The following is a 26,372-nucleotide window of genomic DNA, read 5'->3' as shown; positions in this document are numbered from 1 at the left end:
GCTGTCAAAGGGGAGCGGTGAGAGTTTAACCAACCAGACAGTTGGTGTGTCCTTTGGCCCCTATGTTTTTGGTAGCTGTTATCCCAGTGCTTCTTGATTATTTTATGTCACCCCCCTCGGAAAAAAAATTCCTCTTGCACCGCCTCCAAGACACTGGACATCCCCTCGTCTATAAAATTAAGTACACTGCTGTCCATTGCAAAATGTATCCTGATTAACGTAAAAAAGAAAGAAATATGGACCAACTTACAGCAAAAATAGCTTTGTTAACTATACCAGAAAAAAAACTAGAGTGAATCTGAAATTCAAAAAATAAAGATATTTAAACTTTAAACATTTTTGACTTATCTTGTCAAACCATATACTGAATTAAATTACATATATCAATAAATAATAATGCACTTAAACATACAACCAACATAAACTTAGGGCTACAATTTTAAAACCTGCAAAACAAAGATATATATATATAAATTAATTAGTGCTGATTTTTTTTACAATATTTTTTTATTAAATACAAAATGAATGAATCAGCATGTTTTGCAATACACAGCTTTTTGAAGCAGAACATAGCAGTTCTCCGCTCTTGCTCAATTAAATAATGCCAACAACGCTAGCTGGTTTACTGGCGTCAAAGTCACAATCGGCACCAAGTACCTAAGTTTGCGGTTGGCAATTTGTGAGGACTAAATCATAGCAAAGCATAAGTATCACGAGAAATAAAGGAGAGGCGCTGCCAACACATTTGTCGTATGCGATAGTGCTTCAGGAGAGAACGTGATGTAAACCTTTCCGCGCTGCTATGATTGATCTTATTTTTTTCATGATTGCTTGATATTGGTGGGAACATGTCACCTCCGTCCATGGCAAATCTGCCTATGCGCGTTTCGCTAAAGATAAAACTCAGACGGTCCAGAAGAGACAGCTTATTTTATTTGGCTTTGTGCTTTCCGATGCAAAATTTTAAAATTCAAATATTTTTATGGGGTCATCTGAAGGTCCGCTCTACTTCATGTCAACACCTCATACTGAATGCTCTGACACTGTGCTATATGCTATCAGGAGGCAAAATATAAGCAAAACACTCTGCCAAGAGATCGCCGCTGCTCCCTTAGTGTAGTGAAGTTGAGATTGCACATGATTCTGGGATAGTTTAACAAAAAAAGTTCCCTGATCTCAAACACGGCCTGCCTCACTTGAAGGAGCCTCGCGCCTCCCTGTGGCCCACTATTTGAAAACCACTGCTTTACCCAGACTTTGGCTAACACTTAAAGAGCGAACTATCTACATTTAAACAGTTTTAATTTGGAAACTTATGCTTTGTGTTTGGAATCTGGGATTTAAATATTGCTAGAGCATCCACTTGAGCTAGTGCAAACAGATGACATTTTACTGGCACCACTGTAATGTAACGAGCATAATGATAGTTCTTATCATGTAATTTACATCAGGGCAACCAGAGTAAGGCATCCTTACTGGATTTGGTGTAAGTTTACATTATCATTCGAAATATGGCGATCAAAGATCTAGTTTGGCTGTTGGTAAATGTTCCGGGCAAAGTCATGACCACAAATGTTTACTGCTGTACAAACAAGACCCATACACGCTATAGAAAATGTTATAGGGGTTAAGGTTCGAATAAAGCAATCTCTTGGACTCATTGTAGCCAACAAACTGGGCACAATTATTGGCAAGGTGTTTTAGCGTGCCCAGTTCAACCCTCAGGATTGCGCTGTGTTAATTCAGAGCCGAGCTTTCCCCTCCACTCACTGGATAAGGGTGCAATCTTTTTCGCCAGGCTTTCAGGGACACTCAGAGCTCTTTTTGGAGATCATTTGGACTGGAAAAGGCCGTAATATTTAAGGTTTATGGCGCACAACCGTTAGTTTCAAAGGGCCTATTGCAAGTGAGGTTCTCGCTCTGGCTATTATATAACAGTATTAGAAATGAACAAAGTTACAACAAATGCAATCCGGAGATGGAATAAGAGCTTGCTCTGTCCACTCCACGCATCGGCCCGGTATTGCAGTACCTCCGGGAACGATGCATTCGCAATGATCGCAGCAAGGCTATAGGGCTAGGACCTTAGCTTAGCCTTTTGGCTGAGAGTAAGTGTCCCGGCTCCTAGGCTTTGTAGCGTATTATGAACTGACCGATAACGGATAATGGATAATGAATAACGAAGATAGAACAATAACCCTTAAAAACCCCAAAACCCCACACATTTCAATTTCATTTGAACATTTAACAAAATTAGTGAAGGCCCGTGACAACAACAAATGGCGTCCGGTAGACCCATTCAATATGGCCGACTGTTTATGTTCGGAAATGCGCGTGACTTCACGCAAAAACTATCAAGTGGTCGCTATCTTGAGTCCTGGTTGAGTACAGCGTTTTGACAAACTTTTGTTTGTGTATATTTCTCCTCTAGAATCACATAAAGCGTCTTCTGAGACAAATTTTCATTTCTGCCATTTTACCCACAAGTTTAAAATATGTATTCTTCAGCCTCTCACTTGGGCAGAGGGCCAGCGCGCTTTGGAAATGAGGCAGCATGGTGCCGATGTACTTGAAGTGTGGATGTCCGCCCGTCTGTCCTCTTCGCTGCTGTTGGCCTTTCTTTGGCAGCCGTTGGCACTGGCGAGCTGTCACATCAAACCCTCTCCCCCTCTGCTGCTTGTCTTTCCTCGCTCCCTCCCTCCCCCGTCTCCCGCCTTGCCCCGTCAACCCTCCATGTGTCTTGTCAGCTGTGTTTGGAAATGGCGTCATTATTGGTCAGCCTGTATCACACTTTGTCTGATGAGCTCTCTCTCACACACTCCTTCTCTCTCTCTCCAATTCCTGAATTCCACTCTTCTGAAAAAAGCCTGGCAGTTGTATGTCACCGTCACCTTTTTACCCACAACACCCTCACACAAACTACCCATAATGCTTTGCCTTCCTTAACACCTTGTCCCCATCACCTGTCAGAATGACAGCCCTGCAAACCATGTGGTGCAACTATAAAATTTGGAGAAATGGCATGAAGATTATAAATGACTTTTTTACTATATTTTCCACACCTTAAGGTGCGCTGGGCTGTATGGCACAACAGCCAAAAAGTATTTTGTGATATATCTTCCATATAAAAGATGTATTGGATTATAAGGCGCACAATATTCTGAACTGTAAAAAGAGAAAGGAATTGTGGGAAATAATTCAGTCATCTTGGAAAAAATGAACCCATAGACACACATACTCAAAACTTTGTCTTTTTGTCAATATTTAGTTTAACCTGAGAAAAAGTTAAAAATAAATTTTAGTATTGATTTTTAATAACTGTATCTTTTCTCATTTCTTTAATATATTGGAACCATGAATAAAAATACTGTCATAAGGTAAGACCCAATGCCTTTTCATGTGTCTTCTGTATAGCTAATGGTTTGATGCAGTGGTCTGCAACCTTTTCTGTACCACTTCTTTTACGGCCTGGACCAAGGGCAGAAAACATATTGTAGTTTTCCTACATTTATAATAATGACAATACTAAAAACAATTATACAATTTATGATATTATCAGCATCAATGCTGATAATAAAAATAATAACAACGGAATTAAATCCCCTGTGAAGTCATGTTAAACATTTAGATGTCCTTGTAACATCACACCAAAATCACATTCAATTATTTTTCGAACCGCTTACCCTAACCTGAGTTGATGGGGTGCTATTTTTGGAATGTGGTAGGAGATGGGAGTGCCCAAGGGCACAGGGAGAACATGCAGACTCCCATCAAAGTGGCCATTTGCAGGAATTGAATCCGTGACCTCTGAACTGTGATGCGTACGTGCAAATAGCAGCTTAATTTTGTTGCTATTGTGACGTTCAACTCAAAACCTCACGACGATCTGCGCGCCAAGTAATTAAAAATCAAACTCACCAAATGAACCAACCCCGCAACGTGCTTGCTGGTATGATGTGGTCTCTGTGCCATGTTCTTTACTTAAAGATCCATGCATCCTCCAACTTTGTTGCCAAAAGTTTTTCCATTGTGACAAGTGGTCTTTTTCGCATTTATTTTTTGACCGTTCTCCACAGGAGTTGGCTATGAGCGCCAAAGTTTGGTTTGATTCATCCATCTCTGCATCTTCAGCGGTTGGATATCCTTGTTCCTATTGTGACAGATGCACTGCCCAAGAGACAACTGTGCCCGCCCATGCGAACCACACTAAATTCAAACATACCTCTTCATAGCCCTGGTTAATTTCCAGTTAGAAATCTAGCAGTGACAGTTGAACCACAATCGTTAAAAAAAATGATAGAACTTATTTTTCCCTCAGTGCGGCCCGGTACCTGTCCACGGCCCGCTGGTTTCTAAAATATGGGCTAGTGGACAGAATCGGGTGCTCTCCTCACTGTGATCAGGGTTTGATGCATCCAATGTTATGCAATTGTTAACAAACATCCTTGGCCCTGGTGATTAGGAATTGGTGCTATTAGCTTTGCTATCCAGGTCAATCCACCATTGTTATGAGATTTTGGTGAGTGATAAGATGAATCTACTGATTAATAATTGCACAAATATGGGTGCACCCTTATAATCCAGAAAATACGGTCCTTTTTAAAAAAAAAATCCCAAAATAGAATTTGTGCAGTGCTTTTCCTACAGTATGACCTCTTCTCTCCATGCTTCCTTGAGTCACCCCAACGTCATTCAGGGTCATCCCTGTGTGACATCTCCTTATGTGTGAGCTTGTCTCCGTCAGGCCCTTATTTCATCCTTGATTGTGTGACACCCATGTGCGGCGGATGAGACGGCCTGTCAGTCAGCTGCGGCTTGGCTGCCCTTTGAGGGCCAGGCCAGGGGGCGAAGAGGTGCCGCAAATGGCCTGTGAAGTTTACATACACTGCCCACTGCTAAACAGATTAGCTCTAATGAAGTGTCTAATGCCGGGGCTGCCGGCTGACATAATCCTGCCTGGCAGCCTGGCCCCTCGGCTGCCAAAAAAGACGCCCTCCCTCCAGCCCTCTCCTCCGCCCTCGCACGGCCTCTGCTGCCACCCAAGGCGACTCCACACGGGGAGGTGCCCACTGTTAATCATGCCGGACAGTGTGCGATCTGACATGCAAATGTAGGTCATTGCATATGTAAATGTGTGATTACGGGGCCGCCGTGCCAGGACACATTAGCAAGACTGTGCTCTCAGCAGGCGGTTGTCACAGTGCTTTAGAGGCTCATGCTAACATTTGTCAAACTACCACGCAGCGAATGAAAGCAATGCCCTCTTGTCCTCTTCCTCCCTCTATCTTTTGGTCAGCCTCTATCTCCTAGTCTTTCTCTGTCTCTCCCGCTCTGTCTCTCTCTCTCTCTCTCTCTCTCTCTCTCTCTCTGTCTCTGTCTCTGTCTCTGTCTCTGTCTCTCTCTCTGTCTCTCTCTCTCTCTTTCTGTCTCTCTCTCTCTCTTTCTGTCTCTCACTACTACTCTCTCTCTCACTCCTTTTCACTCCGTTTCTTTCCCTTCAATTCCAGTTTTGTGGTTTGTATGGTAGCTGTCAGTTACTTGCAGACATCTAATTGTGGAGTTACGAAAAAAGTAAACACATTTCAGGGGGGTCAATTACATACATAATCTGACAGACTCAATGTTTTTTCTTTTGCCGTCAAGTAATGTAAAAAAAAGGTGTAATACAACCGAACTCGAGTGTTAAAAAGCACAAGGAGAATGCAAAATACAGACATTCAAAGGGACCAAAACGCATTTTCTTTTTTTTTTGCCTAGTCTTTTAGACTATTGCCTACCCGTAGAGGCAAGATCCCTGACAATGGTGTCAGCTCTTTAAGTGAGGTTCATGTTATGTAAAATGAATGCAACTTTTTCGCTTTTGGTTTTAAAAAATGCAGGTTTGTATTATAGTTAACGTATTTTTGCTGAATATTTAAACCAGTATTGTTTCTTTTTAAACAAATTAAATGTTAGCACTAGGAGGTACTAAATAATACACATTGTCCCTTCAAACCTATTTTTTGACTGTCAAGAAAGATTGTCGTTTTCCCTTACACTCTTTCTCCCGAGCTTCTTTCAAAACTACTATGACATTAATAGAACCCTGACCTAGGGCTATACAATCGATTAATTTAATATTTAATTGAACTGTTAACTTTGTTGATAAATCGATTAAATTTATATTATAAAGATGCTTTCATCTGAATTCATGTAAGGAGATGATATCACTACAGGTGGGTGGTTGTTTTGTCTGATCAGCAGTGCTATGGAGAGCAAACCCGACACCACAGTAACAAAACCCTTTTTTTTTTTTTTTCTCGCTGTATACATCACTCTTACTGCGTGACTTCCTGTGACTGTGCGCATTTGCGGGCAATTGTACTGTGCTCAGGGCCACCTCTCCTAAGCCTTCCCAACTGGGGAACAGTGTCGTGTTCAGATATAGATTGAATGTGCTTAGACTACATTTAAAATCAGGATTTCAACAGCAAGCATGCTTGGGGACCGTATGATGGCTTTAGTGTGAGTGTGCCCTAAGGATTCATGTCAAGACACATTGTCTGCAAAGGCGACAATTACAACATGCCCTAGTATGAAACCTGCATGCGGGCAAGGAAAATTACAAATCTTGAAGGGGCCACACAATAGGTAGTCCCCTTTCCAGGATGACCATGTTGCAATGCAGATGATGGCATGCTTCAGGTCTCTGTGCTGGTCTGCAGACACATCCCAGTTTGTCCTACTCCCTCACTCTGCCACCACCCAGGCAACCACAAAGACAGTAAAATAAAATGTTGAGGTCAGCATCAATCATAAGCTATATAAGTGTCTTCAGTCTAGATTTCAATACTTCCACTGAAGATTCATATCTTCAAGGGCAGAACATTCCACAGCAGCTGGGCCTAGATGGAGAACGCTCTCGAGCATGCAGGTTTCTTCTTGGCTCTTGGAGTCACAAGCAGACCTGCATTCTCTGTACGGAGGCTCAGCAGGAACAAAGGGGGAAATCAAAAAAGAAGGATAAGATGGGGCAAGTCCATGCAAACTTTGAAAGATTCTGTAGACAAGCTCCAAAAAAGTGTTGGGGACAATTCTTTTTTGGAAGTAATCTCCATTATCGTTGCTGCTCCCGCGACAAAATGATGAATGCACGGATAACGTTGTGGAACTTCTCTTTCTTAGGGTTTACCAACAAATTTTTCCACCCGATTTGCACTGATGAAAAACTGTATTTCATTTGTTCATCTCTAACATTTTTGTCAAACCTGGACTTAAGTTTTTTCTCAGTTGTTGTTCCTTGCCAGTACATCAACAACTTGACACATTCACTTTGCTGTATATGCAGTGTTTCAAACATTTGTTTTGCTTTTCAGAAACCACTACAACCAGACATGGGCCACAATTCACTTGCTAACTTCCAGATTGAGAAGAAAATAGGCCGGGGACAATTCAGCGAGGTTTATCGGGCAAGGTATCTACTCGACAACACATCGGTGGCCCTGAAAAAAGTTCAGGTAAGAAACCATTAACAATTTAATCGCCATACACCATAGATCACATTGATAAAATTGAATTGTTAAAAACAAACAGACTGAAAAATCGAATGCGTATACTTTAAATACACATACAAAATTAAATATAACTGAATAATCATTGGAATAAACAATATGTGATTATTTCTAAACATATTATTGTTACTCAAGCTTTTTTTTCAACTTGTGAAACTGAAGTCAGTAGACTTCCATCAGTCTTGCAATAGTACATATGTTTTTTTGTAATTTAACTTTTTTTTGGGGAATATACAACAAATAAAGAGCGAAGGAGGAAAAGCGGATAAATAAAAAAGGCAGAACAACATTGCAGTGTTGGAAAATATCTTCCATGCTCAAGTCATTATATTTAAAGGCCAGGGTCGGGCCTGGTTAGTACTTGAATGGGACACCGCCTGGGAATACTGTATATTGGTCATTTGCCACACGCTCTACTGCGACAGCACTGACTGTACCCCCTTGGTACAGTCTGTGGAAATGAATTTCCCTAAGGCAGGTAAAAGTCCGACCCATTACCAAACATTTACTGGCCCGCGGCATTTATCATATCATTAACAAATAATAAAAATCATGTGACCTGTCAGGAATGTTGACAACAATGAAATATATTTGTACAAAAAATAAACAAATGACCAATTCCTCAGATGATGGCAGCAACCCTTTGGCCACCTTGTCTCTAGCTTTCGGTTAGAATTTCAGCCCACCCCATTTCCACCATAGCAACCGTAAATAAAAAAAAGGAAAAATTACTGTGAGGGTTGTCGCCCATCTATGACAAAATTTAAGTATTTAATTATATTTGTCACTGAAATCTAAAACAACTGTGTCGGCCTAATTTGCCAAGAGACTGTGGCTGTTTTTTAACAATATATTATCATTAGGCATTGCCAGATGAAACATGCTGGCGACAAAAAGCTAACTAGAAACAAACGCTGTGAAAAGATGAAGCAACTGGAAGCTGTTGTAACAGCACATCAGAGCTTTTTCGCGAGACCCTGTGAGTTAAAGGAAATACTACAAAGGCGAGCAACGCGGTCGCACATCTGATCGCCAGGCACTGCAAACCTTTCATGGAGGGTGCAATTATCAAAGACTTTAAAAAATGCCAGGCTGAAATGTCGGCCCTCACACATTTTCAACTTACCAAATTTGGCCTGCTTTCTGAATTGTCTGGACACCCCTGCCCTAAAGGGACCAAATAAATAAAAAATGATAATAATAATAGTCAATGACCAAATATGTTTTTTTTAAAGATTGTTTTCTTTTTTTGCTACTCTCTCTGGAATTCTCTCTACCTTCGATTTGTTGTTCCGCACCTGATTTCTCTCTCTCCCTTTCTGCTTCTCTCCTTTTTTGATCCCCTAATAGATATTTGACTTGATGGATGCCAAAGCTCGGCAGGATTGCATCAAAGAGATAGATCTCCTTAAGGTAAGCAACCAGAGCATAGGGGGATTGTGTATTTTGCAGCATTTTTTTTTCTTTTTAAAGGAGTCCTTGCTCCTCAACAGAACAATTAAAGTGCACCAGGCATCTTGCGTGTATGTGAGAGATGCTCGTGGATGCATTTGTTTTCTTTTGTTTGTGTGGTTGCAGGAAACCTAATCTTAAAAGTTAACTGTGTAAACAGAAGTACATTCAATTTCTTTTGAGTATGTGTTTGAGTGTATCTAAAATGTGATGTTTTTAAGGTTACGATATTTGTTTACGGTCAAACATTCGCATTTGTTTTATTGATCTGAATTTTAAACATGCGCGTGTGATATTTCGATATCAATGGGGATGTCTCAAACATACTTTTTGGCACACGAGTAAAAGTCTTTGATTCAAAGTATCTGCCGAGTTCTTAGATGATGCCTCAGCAATGCATCTGAAAGAAAATTTCAATTGTTGTAACATATGAATCTACCTACAGACATGTATTTGTAAACAGCATAAAGTAGGGGCCGGGAACCTATGGCTCTTTTTATACATATAGTTTGGAGTTAAAATTAACCATTGCATATTTGTCTGTGGCGTTCCAAAGTATAAGTGATTTCATCCCAACCTGGTTTATGCAGAGCGTAAACAACTATCCGAAGGGTTTAGTCCAGTATACATAGGGCACATTCTCAACAACAGTTTACAGTCAAGATGTTATACCCCATTTTGGCAGTAGGTTCAGCCAAAAAACCTTTATATGGAAGCTCATTAAGCTATATGTTCACTGTTGAGAGACTTTATTATGAAAACACACTGATCAAACCGTAAATAAATAAAAACTTCATGGTTTCAACTGGTAAAGGCTTGCCTCAATTAGGCAAGGCAGGCAGGCACTTGTTTTTGTTGGCTTGTTTAGGATGAGATATTAGTCAATGGAGACGGATTTGGGAATAACTTATTTTCTTTGCGTCTTACTAAAAAATAAAAAAGCAGGTCTCACATGAGGCGTATCTGCACATTTAACTGTGCGTGGGTGTGTGACAGCTCTGCTACTATACAGTATGTCGAACAAAGCTGGAAATGTAACATTGAGAAATATAAAGCTAACTTTGTGGCCCTTAAAATTTGTTTGCCTGATCATCTTGGATGATACTGATAAACTGCAGGTATTGTGATTGGGGCTGATATCCAATTATGTGATCAGCATCGGGACATCCCAAAAATATCAACATGCATTGTGATGGACATGCTATCAATACCAATCCAAAATGTGTTGGGTAAAATATTTTGGGGTAACTAGAAGCAATAAGATTTTCTGCAAAAATAAATTCTGCGCAATTCCGGTGTCCTTCTTAAAAGTCTGATCAACAAACTGAAAACTTTCAAATCAACAAAAGAAATGCATCACTTTAACTTAGAAGGGCCTGATAAGTATGGCACATAGACAGTGAACAAATGTGAGCCTTGCTTAGGCTTTGCTGTATTTAATGACTAGTGTACTTTTCCAAACAGTTACAGAACTTTAGCCATATTGTGCTCACAAACCTCGTTAACAGCTGTGAGTAGATTTGCATGATAGATATAAAGTTTTTTTTTGACACGTTCAGGCCCCCCAGCATTGCAATTGTATATGGCCAAGGATGAAACCTGTAAAGTGAAAAAGTTCATAAACAACTGGGATGTTGGCAAGTCAAGTCAATACAGCCGACTAACCTTTCATCTCAGCTTTTATTTTATTGTGTTTGGCCTTTTCTTTCACCATGGTATCGATTAATAAAAGTTGAGTCTTCAATATTTTTTTAAATGCTTGAGAAATCTCAGTGAGACGTTTTTTTGAATTCACTTCCCAACGTACATTTCGAGATTATGTTTGCCTTCACTTCTGTGCTCGTCTTCCATGTGTACTCACTGCAGGCGGTTTATGCTTGTATGCTTTCTCACATATACATTAAGAATAAGAAAACTAATTCGATTAGTTTGTGCAACTCTAAACACTCCGGTGTTGCTTCGGGGTCCGATCAAAGACAAGGATCCTCGCATGAAGGCACTGCATTGTAGCAAGATGTAAGCTGAGCAGCCCATCTTGGACTTGATGCCAAGAGACGTCAGGGTTAAACTGTATGTATCGCTGACCTCCTACAAGTGGTAACAGCAGGGCTCACTGTCAGTGTCTGACAAGTGACTACGGTCCTCATTTATTTTAGTTTGTTAATTTCTCCATTGTTTCTCTCCTGACTGTCACAAATATGACGTCCCACCATTTTGTCATCAATATCGGACTCAAAAAGCTCCGTCCTGATGGTGGCTCACCTTCTGCCTTGAGCCTCCCTCTCCTTTTTTCTAAGCTCATTCAAGTGAACACGGAGGTTCTGCCTGGCCCTTGACTGCACGCCTTGATATAAAAGACCAAATGTGAGAGAGACAGCAATTTTGCCTTATCCCCCCTTTAGACAGCCAAACAGGAGACGCAGCCAAATCAGAATAATGAGAGACACAGTGGCATGGACCGACTGGAATGACATACATACTTGTGCGTGGTTCCAAGCACGCATGCATGGACACACACACAGGCACATACACAGACCTCTTAGTCACGCTGTTCATTGGTTTGCCTGTTTGTTCGTTTGTCTGTCCGTGTTTGTGTCTGCTTATACATCTGCATCACCTTGTTCTGACATGTCAATTTCAAACGGAGAATCTTACTTCTACGAACGGAGAATCTCACTTCTAACGTAGTCTATTTTTTTCGACTGAGTGTGTAGTTCACTGACATTCATTACTTTTCATCACACTTGTAGTCACGCATCTCTGCTTCTCTTTGTCAATTACTAACAAGTCTGGATTATGCTCCAAAGGATAATGTCAACAATTAGAGATGCTAATAACTGTATGAATGAATGTATGTGTGCATGAATGTGATTAGGTAGCGTGTGTTCACTGCCAAAACAAATACAGTACATGCTGTATAATAAACTTATTATTTTTTTCCTCTATATTAAGTTTTTCAATCAAGTAACAAAAGTTGTAGAAATAGCCCCTTTTATGCACGATTGACCTTGACCAATTTGTTGTCTTATGAAAAAAGGATATTGAATATTCAACAGCATTTTTGGGCAGGGGGTTAAAAAAGTTCATTTACCATTATATGCACTTAAATTTGTAGCAATTCCGCCTATACATCTCCTATAAAAGAGTATAGACAAGATCAATCCATTAGGAATTCTCAAACTAATCGCAAACTATTTTTTAATTCAATTGAATCTTGGAATGGTCAATTCTCCAAATTCACAATATTTCAGTTTTTCAGCATTGAATATTTGCTGATATTTATTGTCCTCCATGATTGACTACTTTACTGTATTTTTTGTGTCAAACCAAAGTAAAACATTGTCTTACATTGGAATTACATTTAATCGGTTAAGTTTCTTTCTTTCTTGAATTTTTCTTCCATATCGGTATTATTGTTCAGTCTCCACTCTCCAGACTTCCCATGAGTAGGCAAACCTCTGATACGTTCTTTAAAATCTATTGACTATTTAATGCCTTAGTTTCAGGGGTAGTTTTCTTTAATATGACCAACTTCGTAATTAAAATGACAGATTTCTTCAGTTTCAATTTTCAATAATGAAGTTTAAGGTTTTCATTTTATTTTATCAACCTAAAAAACAAGACTGATTAATGGATTTTAAAAATGGTGTCTTCTCGCAGGCTGCAGCCCTATAAACAATTAAATGACACTAGTGCTCGATCTGTTTAAAACTTTTTACGTTTCAGCTTCATTTAAATCATCTTTCGGTTATATCGTTGACTAACTGTGTACATATCATGCACAGTTTTACATCATTAATTGCACACGATGGTTGGTCCCAGGCTGTGTTTGTATAATTACATAATCAAAATCCTCTGTGATATTTCCTAATGAATGATTATTGTTTGACACCAGGCTTCCATCTGTCATCATCATCAGCATCTGTATGTGAATATATCGTTGCAGTCCTCTCTATCTTTTGCCTGAGGTTACAGTTATTATGGAAGAGAAACGGGTCGTGTGGGCCTGTCATCCCTCTCCGGCTGTGCTACTGTGTAAAGACATGTAGAACTGACACACCGAGCCAAATATACATCTGGCAAGGGAGAGGGCGAGGGAAAGATAGAGACATGCGGGAAGTAGAAGGGGGGGACAAGTGAGGATCCTAAAAGGATGCGGAGATGGGCGGAGAGTGCATTGTGGTGCTGTGTACTGTACCGAGTCCTCCTTTTTCCTTTTCTGCATCATTCAGTGCATGAACATTACTTTAATCACTGTGTAGGATGTGTAGGCCGTGTGTCACACTGCTCTGTCAACTCTTGTCTCATACCTCCCCTGACAATATCACAGCGTTATGATGCCACCACGAGACAGCGTCTTCAGGTCTCCATATATCCTTTTCATGCTCATTCTCATTATTATTAGTATTATTTTTTACTTATGTGCAAGTTGCGCTCAGTTAAGTTTTTACTCCATGTTTAATGCTTTTGTGTTTCAAATGAATATTGTCCCTCCTCTGTTTCTCTTTCGTCCTTCTTGCTCTGGATGGATACACTTTTGTTTACAACGCGAAATTTTCTTTTTTTATTGACCAACCAACAGGAAGGATCCGCAGCCTTAGATAAGCCCAGCTTGTTTTTCTGACTGCCAGCTATGTCAAGCTGTCAAGCGTGCATTGTATGTGTATGTGAGTATGCATTGCGTGTGTGGTGTGCCTTTCAAGAGTTGTTGTCATTACAGTTTGGGTGGTTGTTGTGACGTTTCAGCCAGCTTTGTCACACTAGAGGACAAAATCCTTTCGTTAGGTCCAAGGGAATGCTAAAAGGATTATCGTACAAATACAATATTTATTCAACTGTTTCACGTAAGATTTGTGGTCCCTGGTCAAACCCAGGCTGTGATTAAATGAAATGATGTTACATTGAAGCTTCCACTTTTATGTTTTTTCTTTTTTTTTCCTGTTTATATTCCTTTTTTTAATTGCATTAAATTATGGCCAAGTGTGCCTTCTGTAAATTGTCAGGATAGGTGTGGCTATATTAGACAATTAACTTGTTTCCCTGTCTTGGCCTCAACATATGTTAAAGTTCAATTTTACTCTCAAGTGGGATGGTCATGAATTAGTAAATTGTGCGATTTGTTTCTTGCAACTGATAAAGTAAATTAAGAAAATGATCTACATTGTTTGCAATCAGAGATGACCAAGTTTTACGAAACTATTTTAAATTGCATATTACGTCTTTGACTTTTACTTAAAGCTTGCCCTGGATGGGCAATTACTGATAGCGGGCATCTTTGCCAATACAAGTATTTTCTAAGGTATCAGTACTTGCTATTGTAGTTGATGCAAGTATTGCCTGACCTCAACTCCCTGTTGAACTTGAAATCAAAAGAATGGTTAATTGCCATTTTCTGTGCCTTTCGAAAGTACTCAGTCCTATACTTTTCAACCCATTGTCACATTTCAGGCTTCAAACATAGAAAAAAGAACATATTATTATTATTATTTGTTTTTTTTGGGTCAAGAATAAAAAAGAAACCGGGATCCAATTTTGCAGAGTAACAAAACTGAAAAGTGTGGCGTGCGATATTAGCTGGCCCTTTTACCTTCAGTGCAGCAAACTCCAGCGAGAGTCTCCAATTGATTCAATGTTGTCGTAAATGTCTGATGATGATACATGAAATCCACCTGTGTGAAATTGCGTCTTTTTTCTAAATCCACCTCTTTTGTGATAATATCAGGGTTCTTTTTTAAGTGCAGACTTTTATCCAATTGTGTGCAAATGATTGTAAAAATATGTTCTTACATTTGTTATATACTTGAGTTTGTAATGAAATAAGAATTGTACATCATTTTTGCCATAATGCTCAACCTTTCATTCATTTAAAGTTGAAGCCAGATCAATGTCATGGTAATCCAATATTTTCAATTTAATGGTGGCCTCAAATTCTCTGGTTAAGATGATTGTGCCAATAGTGTCTAAAAATAAAACTGCTGTCTTGCCAGCACACTTTGGCACACTTGAACAAGTGGTTTACCAATAAAAAGATGGACATTGTCAACAGCTTATTTTACAAGGTATAAAAGGTATTTGTCAACAATTTATAAGGAATACAAAGATAGAACAGACTTTCCCCGCATGGCAGAGCGCTACAGTAGCAAATAGTGAAAAAAATATTAAGTAAGGCTCACTGGGAGGGTTACTAGCTCTATTGGGGGGGACAGAGCAAAACATGTTGCACCCAGGACACAAGGGAATTGCCCCCTTGGGATGCCATTTCCCAAACGTTTTCAGAGGTAAAATGATTATCAGGAGGACACTGGCGGCAAGTGAGAACTTGTGATAAGTTTTGTCTCTGATGCCACTTGATTATGGGAGTGAGAACAGTAGAGCGAGACTTCCAGTGTGAAAAAAAGACTTTGATTCTACCCCTTGAATGCAAGGAAATGGGCTGTGTGTTCTTGTTTGATTGCTGTCTGTAAAGGGCTGTTCTTCACGTATTAACAATATAATGAAAAGTTGGAAATTTAAAGCTGCAGCTCTGTACCAACGCCAAAATGTGTGATTTACAACTTAATGAATGCTCATGTTCATGTTTGCTATGGGAAAAGTATGTGACTTTTGTCAATTATAAATCATCAATTGTTCATAAGGAAGTTTTGAAACATGGTCTCCATAGTCACTTTAGTGTGAATTAACAAAAAAGGCTTGTTTATGTATCCAGAACAGTTGGGCCAAGAAGTTTGACTTCAATATTACTTGCATTTATTTTCTTTCTCCCACAGCAACTGAACCATCCAAATGTCATAAAGTATCATGCATCTTTTATCGAGGACAATGAGCTAAACATAGTTCTGGAGCTAGCTGATGCTGGAGACCTCTCACGAATGATCAAGGTAAGTCTTCCCACTGCACTAGCAGATTTAAGCAATTGTATACATTATGAATCGCCGTGATAATAACATCTATTGAATACCAAATGTTAATTGTTTGCTAATTGCAGTTGTATAAACTTCCTTCCAGTAGCATTTGCATAGGTATGCACACGTTTGTTTTTGTTTGATTTTGATTATACATTGGTGTTGATGTTAACAAATCAAGATATCAAAAGGTCAGCATTTATTTTGAGCAATTTGATTCTGAATGCAAAACAATACTTCAAAGAAATAATATTGTCGTAAACTATATTTTTATTTGAGCAAAGGTATTTATTGGATTAAAGTGAACAAAACTCAATAAATATTTACATTGGACTGTTGCATATTAATTTGTTTTATAAAAGTATCAAATGTCATTGTATCATAAAAAAGTGGAAATCAAAGCTGGAAATACATTCTCCCGTTTCAAAAAAACCCAATGAATTGGAAATCTTATCTGCAATTAAAAACCCTAATACTATTGATTTAAAAAATATATTTTGTCAGTGTATCTTTCACGGCCTAGCATCTTTTCACCTAACATTGAATGTGTACATGTTAAAACGGAGCGGTTCTAATGACTGCAGTTTATTTTATTGTGTTACGTCTTCAAGGATGAGGTCTGAAAATAAGTACAAGTTTGCCACCTTATTGGCTCCCTATTGAGGCCAAGGCAATGTTGACTCGGAAACATCACTAGGTATATCTTCATAATAGAGGCAGAATATCTGTGGGTTCTGTAAAACTGGCTTTTTGGCTACCTGTACAAAGAGTATGCAGTAACTGAATCATATATTTTCTAATTTGACCAAAATCCAAATATTATAGGACCCCCTAAAAATCTTCTTTATGGTAGTTGGCGCTCTACTTCCTATTGTCACCTTTTCCATGAAAAGGGTTCCTTCATGCTAGTTTTATTCATGCACTGAGCACAAAGTTACATTAAACTTGTGTCCTCCTTGACACATATATTCCACTCTTACTGCTTGGGCGCCCCTGGCGGCCATTAGAAAAATGCATACATTGGCCATATTGTTGCATAAACCTCAGGGTTGAAAGCTAGGGGAAAAGTCCTAGGTTATAGTCTGAATTTTACGGTAAAATTGGTTAGATGGTGTTGTATGTGAATTCCCTCGTTTAATTGTGGCATTTTGATCAATATTGGCTTTTTGGTGTGTGATTGAGTTGGCAAAATTCACCCTTTTTTTGATCCAAAGAAAACTGGCATAATGTTTGTCTTGAGTTATTGCCAAATCAATACCCAATACAAAAGGCACTTCTCATTACTTTATAATTCGGAGCCATCAAGCTAATGTGTCGTATCAACAAACTATAAACTACAACATGTCTTTAAAAATGATTCTTGGACATGTATTTCAAACCCAAACTATGAGCTGAAAAGTTTTCTCCGATTTGAGTTAGACAATCAACCAGCCGATTTGGAATGACATTTTGCAAAGTTTGCTTCCTGCATAGTGTGAAAAAGCAGCAACAATTGTGCCAGGATGACAACTGTCGCCTGACAACTGACTGCTCATAGTCAGCACCTGACAGTACTTGGACAGTAGCAAGAGTTTGGCAATTATGGCTTTTAAAAACACGATTTTCTCTGTAACAATAATTTGACAATATTGTGCAACTTTGAAGTTTCCGACATATACATCATGTGACATAGTAGCAGATGTAGCAATAGATTGAGGAATAGAAGTGGTGTGATTGCCTAAGACACACCATAGGAAATGGCCGCCCTAGTGGTTAAGGGATTCAACCAACCAACCAATAAAATATTAAATAAACATTAAAAATGCTTATGTTCGAATGGTTGTCAATAATGTAGGCGATGGACTGTATCATGTCTTTCTATTTTTTTCGTTCTTTGTAAACTGCAAAGTGATTTGCTAAAATTGGTAAAGGTTGTGTGTTCCACACCTCCATTGATGTGTTATTTAGTACTAGTTTTTGAAGCTTGTTGACTTTCAACTTTTTACTCATTAGTCATAAGGATTCTTGTCTTACAGTTTGCCACATACGTTACAAGGTTATTCTGACCAATGTCAATCTTGTTAACTATGAATATTTCCAGGCTATAAACATTGGCTCTTAGGTCTTGCGATTAATATACTTGCAAGATGATTAACTCAATCTTAAGGTGTCTGGTGTCAAAGAGCGAGGCAGCTAAATCTTTTCTGTTGAATCACACAGTATCACTTCCTCCTTTGATATCTATTCACTCTGACTCATTTGATGAGGACTTTTATCACTTTCTTTTGCCTTGGGGACTATCAATGGATTCCTTCCTTTTTGTTATTTTTTCGTTTTATTTTTTGAAACAATTCAAGCAACATTGCAAGGGAAACCAGATATTGACATGCCGTATACTGTATTAAGATTACCATAAAAAAGAGCTTCATTAAATCTGAGTAGAATCCTTCTGAATATTCAAAGGTGAGGCAGTAAAGACTAGCGTGTTACAATTAATCGAAGCTTACTGTAATTTGGATTTACACTTAATGTTATAATAATGTGTTAATAATTTAACTCTAACCGGACTATAAGTCGCACCCCTTTCCACCCAACCATCCATTATCTGCACTGCTTGCCCTCAGTAGGGTTGCGGGGGTGCTGGAGCCCATCCCAGCTATCTTAAGGCAGTGGGCAGGGGACACCCTGAACTGGTTGCCAGCCAGTCGCAGGGCATAGACAGACAACTCACTCTGTCATTCACACCTAGGGACAATTTGGACTGGCCAATTAACCTGACATGCATGTTTTTGGAATGTGGGAGGAAACCGGAGTGGCCGGAGGAAACCTACACAAGAACAGGGAGAACATGCAAACTCTGCACAGGAATGTTTGATCTCACAACCTCAGAACTGTGCCGCGCACGCACGAACCACTGCACCGTCGTGCTGCCCCACCCTTTTCCAAACTATAATAAAACTGCAACTTATAGTCCAGAAAATACAGTAGATATTTTGTTGGAATTTTAGCTATTAATGGGCAAAAAAGTAAATGGTGACAACATGACAGGAGGAAGGGCACTGACAACGACGATGATGATGATAGTGAAGTATTCAGCGCAGCCTAATGCAACGAGTCACAAATGCATATTCACCAAGGTTAAATAACAATATTATTTATGTAGTTCGTGTTTACAAATTAGAACTTCTCACATGTATACAGTTAGTTCCTTAGTGATGGCTCTTAAACATCAGCCATAGTCCACCTAACAGCTAAGGAAAACGTGAACACAAACGGACGAACCATCTTTTGTAAAAATGTCTTTTTAGTAAAGGCTTTGCAGCACTCACGTTTTGACGCTGTTCTCTCTCCTTCCTTTTCGTGCACTAAATAAAACGTAAACAGCAGCAACAAACACAAGCCTTCACCTGAGGAAGCCATTTTCACAAGGCTTGTCTCACATTTGACGTGACGTGATCACTCCATAGTTTTTTTCGGGACCTATTTTTAGTTTTTCTTACGGACCAAACCAAAAAAGCACATTTGGTTGATTTTCAGCAGATAAGGAATTTGAATGATAAAAATTCAGTGCATCCCTGATCTTTCGTGATACAATATTATGATAACCTATGACACACCTTGCAGGCTACTACATACATCGCAGACTATTTCCTATTTTAAGCTAAATCGAAACGTAATTTTTTTGTCTTTCAAAGCAAATAGTTGGTTTGCAGGCCTCTCCTCTGCATAAATGATGCAGCGTTGTGTCAGCATAACTAGACAAGCTGTTTGCAGTCACACTCAGCAGCTTCACATCGAAACAGTTCAACACAGCAAATTAGGAGAGATGAGGATTCGATGTAGGAATGAGTGAACATGGCGGACTGAGGGATCTGTTGCACACATAAACATACACTAGTCTTGAATGTGTTAGCACAGACTTTGCAGACACAATCATGAAATTATAAGATTTGTTTTTATCAAGCTCAAATACTAACATTAACTAATGTACCTTGAGGAATAAAATCAAGGTGCACTTGTTCCACTATTAGAGTTGTATGGGTTCAGATATTGAGTTAATTCATCATTGCACACATTTGTCATCTTTTGCTTTTATTCTGGTACAACCTTTTCCTCTCAGAATTCAAAGAAGATCAAGTGGCTAAATTTGCATGCATTTAGAGCATATTGCATGAAATGTGCAGTGTTTGCAGTTAAGGGCATAACAGATAGAGTGGTGGTGGGCATCTTTGTGCTCCCCCATTGACATCAAACAATCCTCTGATATGGAAATGGGAGGGCAAGGGAAGAATGGCTTCTTAGCGGGGCTTTGTTAAGATATAGGCCAAGGTCTATCCTTTCCTCCTTCCCATCGACCTCGATCACCCCCCTCTTACTTTATTGTTCCATCGGGTTGTTTACCCACTGAATTCACCCAAATGCTGTTCTTTATGTCTTTTTACCATTAGTTATACAAAGCAAATAATTGTTAATTGCGTTCTGGTGTGACCAAAATGGACCAGTGAAACATACCTTAGCAAGAAGGTGGTCACAGTTAAATATATTCCCCCAATTTGGTAAGACATTAATATTATATATATATATATATATATATATATATATATATATATATATATATATATATATATATATATATATATAATTTCAACTGGTCTGTTTCTCTACTCTTTGAATGGGTTTTCAGCTGTTGGTATGTGCTCCGTAATTGTGATATATTCAACCTTTGTGTATTTTTTTAAATAATGGATCATATACTGGCTGATTCCGATATCCCTTACCCTCCAGAATAAACTACAAAGAAGATAAAACAATGTTTCTATGTAGAACTGAAAGCCTTACATGCAAAGTGGGCGAGTTTGGAAGGTACCGTTCAGTTATTCTTTGTTTTTTGAGTGCATGTGCTTTTTATTGAAGGCAGTAAAGAAAATGAGTTAGTTAGAACCAGGCTAAAAGAGAGGAAAATTGATGCGGGTCCCATTCGATATAGAGCACAGAGTAGGGGCTGAAGACTGCAATGGATCATGGGGATAGGTCAGTGTAATACTTGGAACAATTCTTGAACTGTTTTGCGGGTACCAAGGTTTATGTTTTTTTATGTTGTTTTTAAATTATTGTTGAAAGTCCTTCTAATTTGGATTGTGTGTAAATGCCTCCTTAACATCTCTTTCAGCACTTTAAAAAGCAGAGGAGACTTATTCCCGAAAAAACTGTGTGGAAGTACTTTGTCCAGCTTTGCAGCGCACTTGAGCACATGCACTCCCGGAGAGTCATGCACAGAGGTGGGCTTGACCAAAAAAAAAACATGTACTGGTTTCTCAAAGACATTTTTTGGTCACTGGGTTTTTAGTTTATGCTACAATATACTGGCATGTTAAATACACAAGCACATAAAATGGCTCTTTTCTTGAAATTGTATTTGTTAATATAAAATATAACAAATTATTATCGTTCAATAATTTTAAACATGCCTATAAAGAACCCAAGTTATTTTTAAATGTCCATCACAAATGTAAACCTAATTTCTAAGAGTTCGTGCAAAAATGATCCGTTGTACTTAAATACACATTCTTATTGATCTCAAGGAGTTTAACCTATACCACCACACGTGATTTCACCCAATCAACATATTTGCCTAAAATATTCACAATGCTTCTTGTACAGAGGTTTCAGAACAGTTAATGTTTAACCAGATATGGCCAAAGTACAGGGTGTTTATGATGCTATGTGTGTTCAATAGCACATCAAATGAAGCTGTTAGAATTGCGCACACTCACCTACAGGTGTGTTATATTTCCGCTAGACTGTCTCTGATTATAGTAGACTGTAATGAATCTTGAGATCAACGATTTAACGACCGTTTTGCAGAGAAGGCCTGATGAAAAGCCCCATCACAATCATAATATACAAAGTGAATCCATCTCGGAGGCTGATTAATTGACAAGATACTCCAAAATTGAAACCATGGTTTGGCTGATGTTAGATTTTGAAAATAAACTGCCTTAATTATTCAACACTTTTGAAATTTTCTGTACTACAATTACCTTGAACTAACGTGTTTCTTTTTCAGATATTAAGCCAGCCAATGTCTTCATCACAGCTACAGGAGTAGTGAAGCTAGGAGATCTAGGGCTGGGTCGGTTCTTCAGCTCTAAAACCACGGCTGCTCATTCTCTCGGTAATTCACGGAAGTTTATGAATTCTTGGAGTTCAAAGTCATGCGCACTCCATGTTTGTGCTCTCGCACGCCAATACACTTGCAAAATGCAGGGCTAGTAATCGCAGTTGGATGTGTTTTATTAACTATGGTGAGAGTGGAGTCTTGTGTCATGGAGCCATGCTGCCGACCCAGACTTGTGCCCAACTGCTTCATAGGCCACTCAGTTACTTCCTGTCACACTGCCCTTTAACCCCTGTGCAGATGGCTACAGTTACTGGCTGTGTGCTATAAAACAAGATGACAAACTTTACAATCTGAGTTACTGTTAAGTAGCTGCCTATTTGCCTGAGAAATAAAATCTGATAATGCAGCCTTTTCTTTGAAAATATGAGACGCTAGACTGACTGGGATGTTGGCCTCGTTTTAGACTGCACACAAATACATGGCTTTAAACAGGAGACAAATTGACAATATGGAACCTTATGCTTAAAGTTATTCTTCTATTATGAGTTGGATGTTTGGTGTATTATGTATTTCAACTCTTTTTGAAGTGCAGCCAGTTAGCAATTGAGGCGATAATTAATTTAGAGGAGGAGAGCAAGCTATTTATTTCACTTTTAAGTAGGCATGGGGTTCAACACAAAAAAGAATGCCTTTTTCCCACCTCAAAAGTGTTTAAATTGTAGTCTTCCCCCTTAACAATTTGTGTGTATATATATATATATATATATATATATATATATATATCCTCACTAGGGCCATAGGGTGCTTGAGCGCTTCTTCGGGCAGTGGGCAGGGCACCCTGAACAGGTTGCTAGGCAGTTGCAGGCACACGGAGACATAAAATCACATGCTCATTCACACCTAAGGAAAGGAAGACTGGCCAATTAACCTGACATGCATGTTTTTGGAATGCGGGAGTAAACTGCAGTGCCTGGAGTAAACCCAAGCAGGCCTCGAAGAGATCATGTAAGCTTCACATGGGGAAGCTGCACACATATATACGGACACCCACACATGGCAATATGTGTGTATTCATGTACAAAAATATAGTTCTTTTTACAAAAAGGTGAAATTTGTTTAACTCAATGATAGAAAGATTGTTGTAAAATTGGCTATGGTTCGGATTCAGATTGACAGATCGAACTTAATTTTCTTTGGTCATGGAGTAAGGCAGCTTAAAATAAGCAGATCAACATATACTCAAAATATTACACTCATTCACATTGTCTCAAGGCAAAGTGTTGTTATCACACACAGGAGGATATTCCAGGGCGTCTGTATTAGAGCAGCAGCATCTTCGGCCGTGGAGAACGTGTGACTCTCATGATTAAAATGCCTACAATTGCTCATTTGACACAAAGTCCACAGCACCCTCTTTAGGCTGACCAGGGACAGGCAATTTAATTCCCATGGGTTACCATTACTATAATATTTTGTGTTGAGCCTTGGATCTTAACTTACTAGTACCAAAAAAAAAAAAAAAACATGCGGAGAGACGTTTGTTTTCATGTACAGTATGTATTTCTGTGTGTCATCAATCTTCTTGCTGCATAATATTCCTGAACTGAAGCCAAACATTATTTGTAATGGCTAAAATGTTACTATTATTTGATCTTCTGTGGTCAATGTATAACAAGGTGGAAACTATTAAAATAATTTACATCAACTCAAATATTGCAACTCGCAACTTTATTTCTATATACATTTTTAAACAACCGTCGATGCATACAGAGCACTAAACAAATAACGTCAGTCTTGCATTAAATTGAAAATAAAGTAGCCAATAAGTAAGAAGATAAAATATATAGGTAGATACGATTACTCTAATTAAAGAATAGAAAGGACACCATCAACATTGAGTCAAATGCCCATGAATAAAAACTTGGCTTTCAGATTGGATTTAAATGTGAAAAGAGTTTGGCGGCTTAAAATTTAGAGGAAGACTCACTCCCTTCTTGTAATTATTTAAGGTGAACCTCTCTACCATTTGGCACTGCTCAGATGGGAGGAATTTACAGATATTCAAGAAGAAAAACTAAAGCTCAACCATAACAACAAACTATATATGGGGCAAAATAAATTAGTGCATTTAGCCACAAACTGTGCAAAGTCAAATATAAAGAGAAAGGTGAACAAAAACACTCGATATTGGACGATATCGTAGAGGATTTTGATGTGAATTCAATTAAAACCTTTTTAAAGCTATAACAAAAGTCGTAGAAGCTGGTATTGCCATAATCAAATAAATGGCACAGTAGGATATGTAGGAAAATCAATGGTTCGCACGTGACTAGAACCGACCCCTCATTGGCTACTACTTATACCGGACAATATCAAACAACAAAAAAGGATGAAAAATGAAAAAAAACAAAAAATTCACAGGTCAACAATCATAGCCAGTGATTTTCAAACCTATAGATTGATTTAGGTTCTGAATTGATAAAGGAAATCCCAATTTAAAAGAACTTTGTAGGGTCAAAGAGAGCGGCCCAGATTTTTTAGTAAACATGATGATGCAGCTTTTATATGGTACGCTGGACATGATTGGAATACACTCCCAATCGAAGTCGGCCACTAGGGTCATTGGTTCTAAGACTCTCCATACGTTTTAAAAATGTTAACATTTTAATTTTTTGTTCTTTCACTTTACTTTCCTCTTATAATTTCATAAATGTTTTTATAATGTAATTGTACTTAAATTTACATCACATTTGCTGACCTTGTGCCTGGAATTTATATATTAAAAACAGTGGGCCCTCAGTAAAGAAAAACAAACACTGTGGTCAAAATTCTGTTTTAAAAGTGTGGATTTTATTTTGTTTTTATCTTGCCACTATTGCCAGTAATGTGGCTCAGCTTCTTTACTGTATCTATGAACGTGCGGCTCTCTGTGGCCGCAGTTGTCTCTCACGCATCCGTAGAACCCAACCAACCGCTCGTTTTTCTTTGTTAATCCAAGGCTTTAAAGTTTAGTCCACATGTACACAATAAAACATTTTCTGACATTCACAGTTGACTAATGACTGTCAAAAAGGATAAAATAGCGTACACAAATACACGAGTATACATGCATGCTCGCACACACACACACACACACACACACAAATTCTTTGCTTGGCTTGTAACACTGCCAGGATTTATATTTTCTGTTGCTACTTCCAAACACTTATTCCAGTTGTATCAACTGCGAAAAATCGATAAAACCCTTTTGCTTGAATGCTAAATTCAGTGTTTTATGACAAATGATTCCACATTTGAGAAGAAAGGCTGCAGATGGTTAGCCCATACTTATACTACTAATACTAATTCCACAACCACTCTTGCTAATGTTGGAAATAATTTGACAATATTGTGCAACTCTGAAGTTGGACTTGGTATTAAAGTTGAATACCTTTACAGTGTTCGTACGGATGCTTGAAATCCTTGAACAATGCTTGAATTTCAATGTTGTGTTTTCGACGTCAGTAAAATCTTTAATTTTGGGCTTAGTGCTTGAAAATGCTTGAAATTATTTCCATTGTCGTGATTCATGACAGTCTGGCTTGATAGCTTACTATTTTAAATGAAAAATTACGCCAATGGTGGCTCCAGTCTTTGTTATTGAGTTGTCAGGTCAAGCATTATTCCCCCACTACAGCTGCATGCAAGAGAACAAGTATATAGAATAGAATAGAATTTACTTTTATTGTCATTCTTTGTAACAATGCACACAGAACGAAATGTGGATACAACTGACACGTACAGTTAAACTGTAGCGAGCCAATGCAGCCGCAGCCAAACAGGGCGCAGCCATTTTAGTCATTAGGTGACCAATATAATAATAATAATAATAATTTCCTTTGTATTGTCATTCTTTGTAACAATGTACACAGAACGAAATGTCGATACACCTGACCCGTTGTAGCGAGCCGATGCATATCAGACTTGTCATGAGAATTCTGCCTCTTTTCGAGAAGCTGTTCTTTCGGCTCAGTGCACTGAGAACAGCTGGCTCTTTTGGCTACCAAAAGGCTCCTCAGATTTTTTTAAGTGATATATTATCAATAATAATAAAACATTATGCACCAAATTATTTAGTAATTAGTATTGTCATATGTTTTGCAGGGTTTCCCCACAAAACACATGAAATATAGAATAAATCATCACAGATCTACATTATTTTTGTAAAATACTATACAATTTTAGTTGTTTACACACTCAGCAGGTTTAAAGATGAACAACACAAAATCCCTGAATGCAAAACAATAAAATATAAATGAAGATTTAAAATCTTCAGTGCTATAAATAAATGATTAAAAAAAAAATTACAACTGTATTCAAACCATATAT

At 38.4% G+C, this 26,372-nt stretch overlaps 1 protein-coding gene and 1 pseudogene across 1 annotated transcript in view; both read left to right on the top strand.

The window, feature by feature from the left end:
• The window catches only part of nek7 (NIMA-related kinase 7), a 72,247-nt gene that overhangs the window by 30,683 nt on the left and 15,192 nt on the right, over positions 1–26,372 (top strand). Inside the window, exons 3-7 of the mRNA XM_088348828.1 lie at positions 7,356–7,496; positions 8,901–8,963; positions 15,770–15,880; positions 21,054–21,162; positions 21,951–22,058. Of these exons, the coding sequence (XP_088204954.1) occupies positions 7,356–7,496; positions 8,901–8,963; positions 15,770–15,880; positions 21,054–21,162; positions 21,951–22,058 (532 nt within the window). The remainder of the gene's footprint in view (positions 1–7,355; positions 7,497–8,900; positions 8,964–15,769; positions 15,881–21,053; positions 21,163–21,950; positions 22,059–26,372) is intronic.
• On the top strand, positions 1,932–2,054 carry LOC148355330 (U2 spliceosomal RNA; annotated as a pseudogene).

This window comes from Urocampus carinirostris, chromosome 12 (genome assembly GCF_059441175.1).
Source record: "Urocampus carinirostris isolate Australia breed hairy pipefish chromosome 12, RoL_Ucar_1.0, whole genome shotgun sequence".
NCBI lineage: Eukaryota > Metazoa > Chordata > Actinopteri > Syngnathiformes > Syngnathidae > Urocampus > Urocampus carinirostris.
Note: the sequence above shows the minus strand (reverse complement) of the source record. Positions and strands in the feature narration are given on the sequence as shown.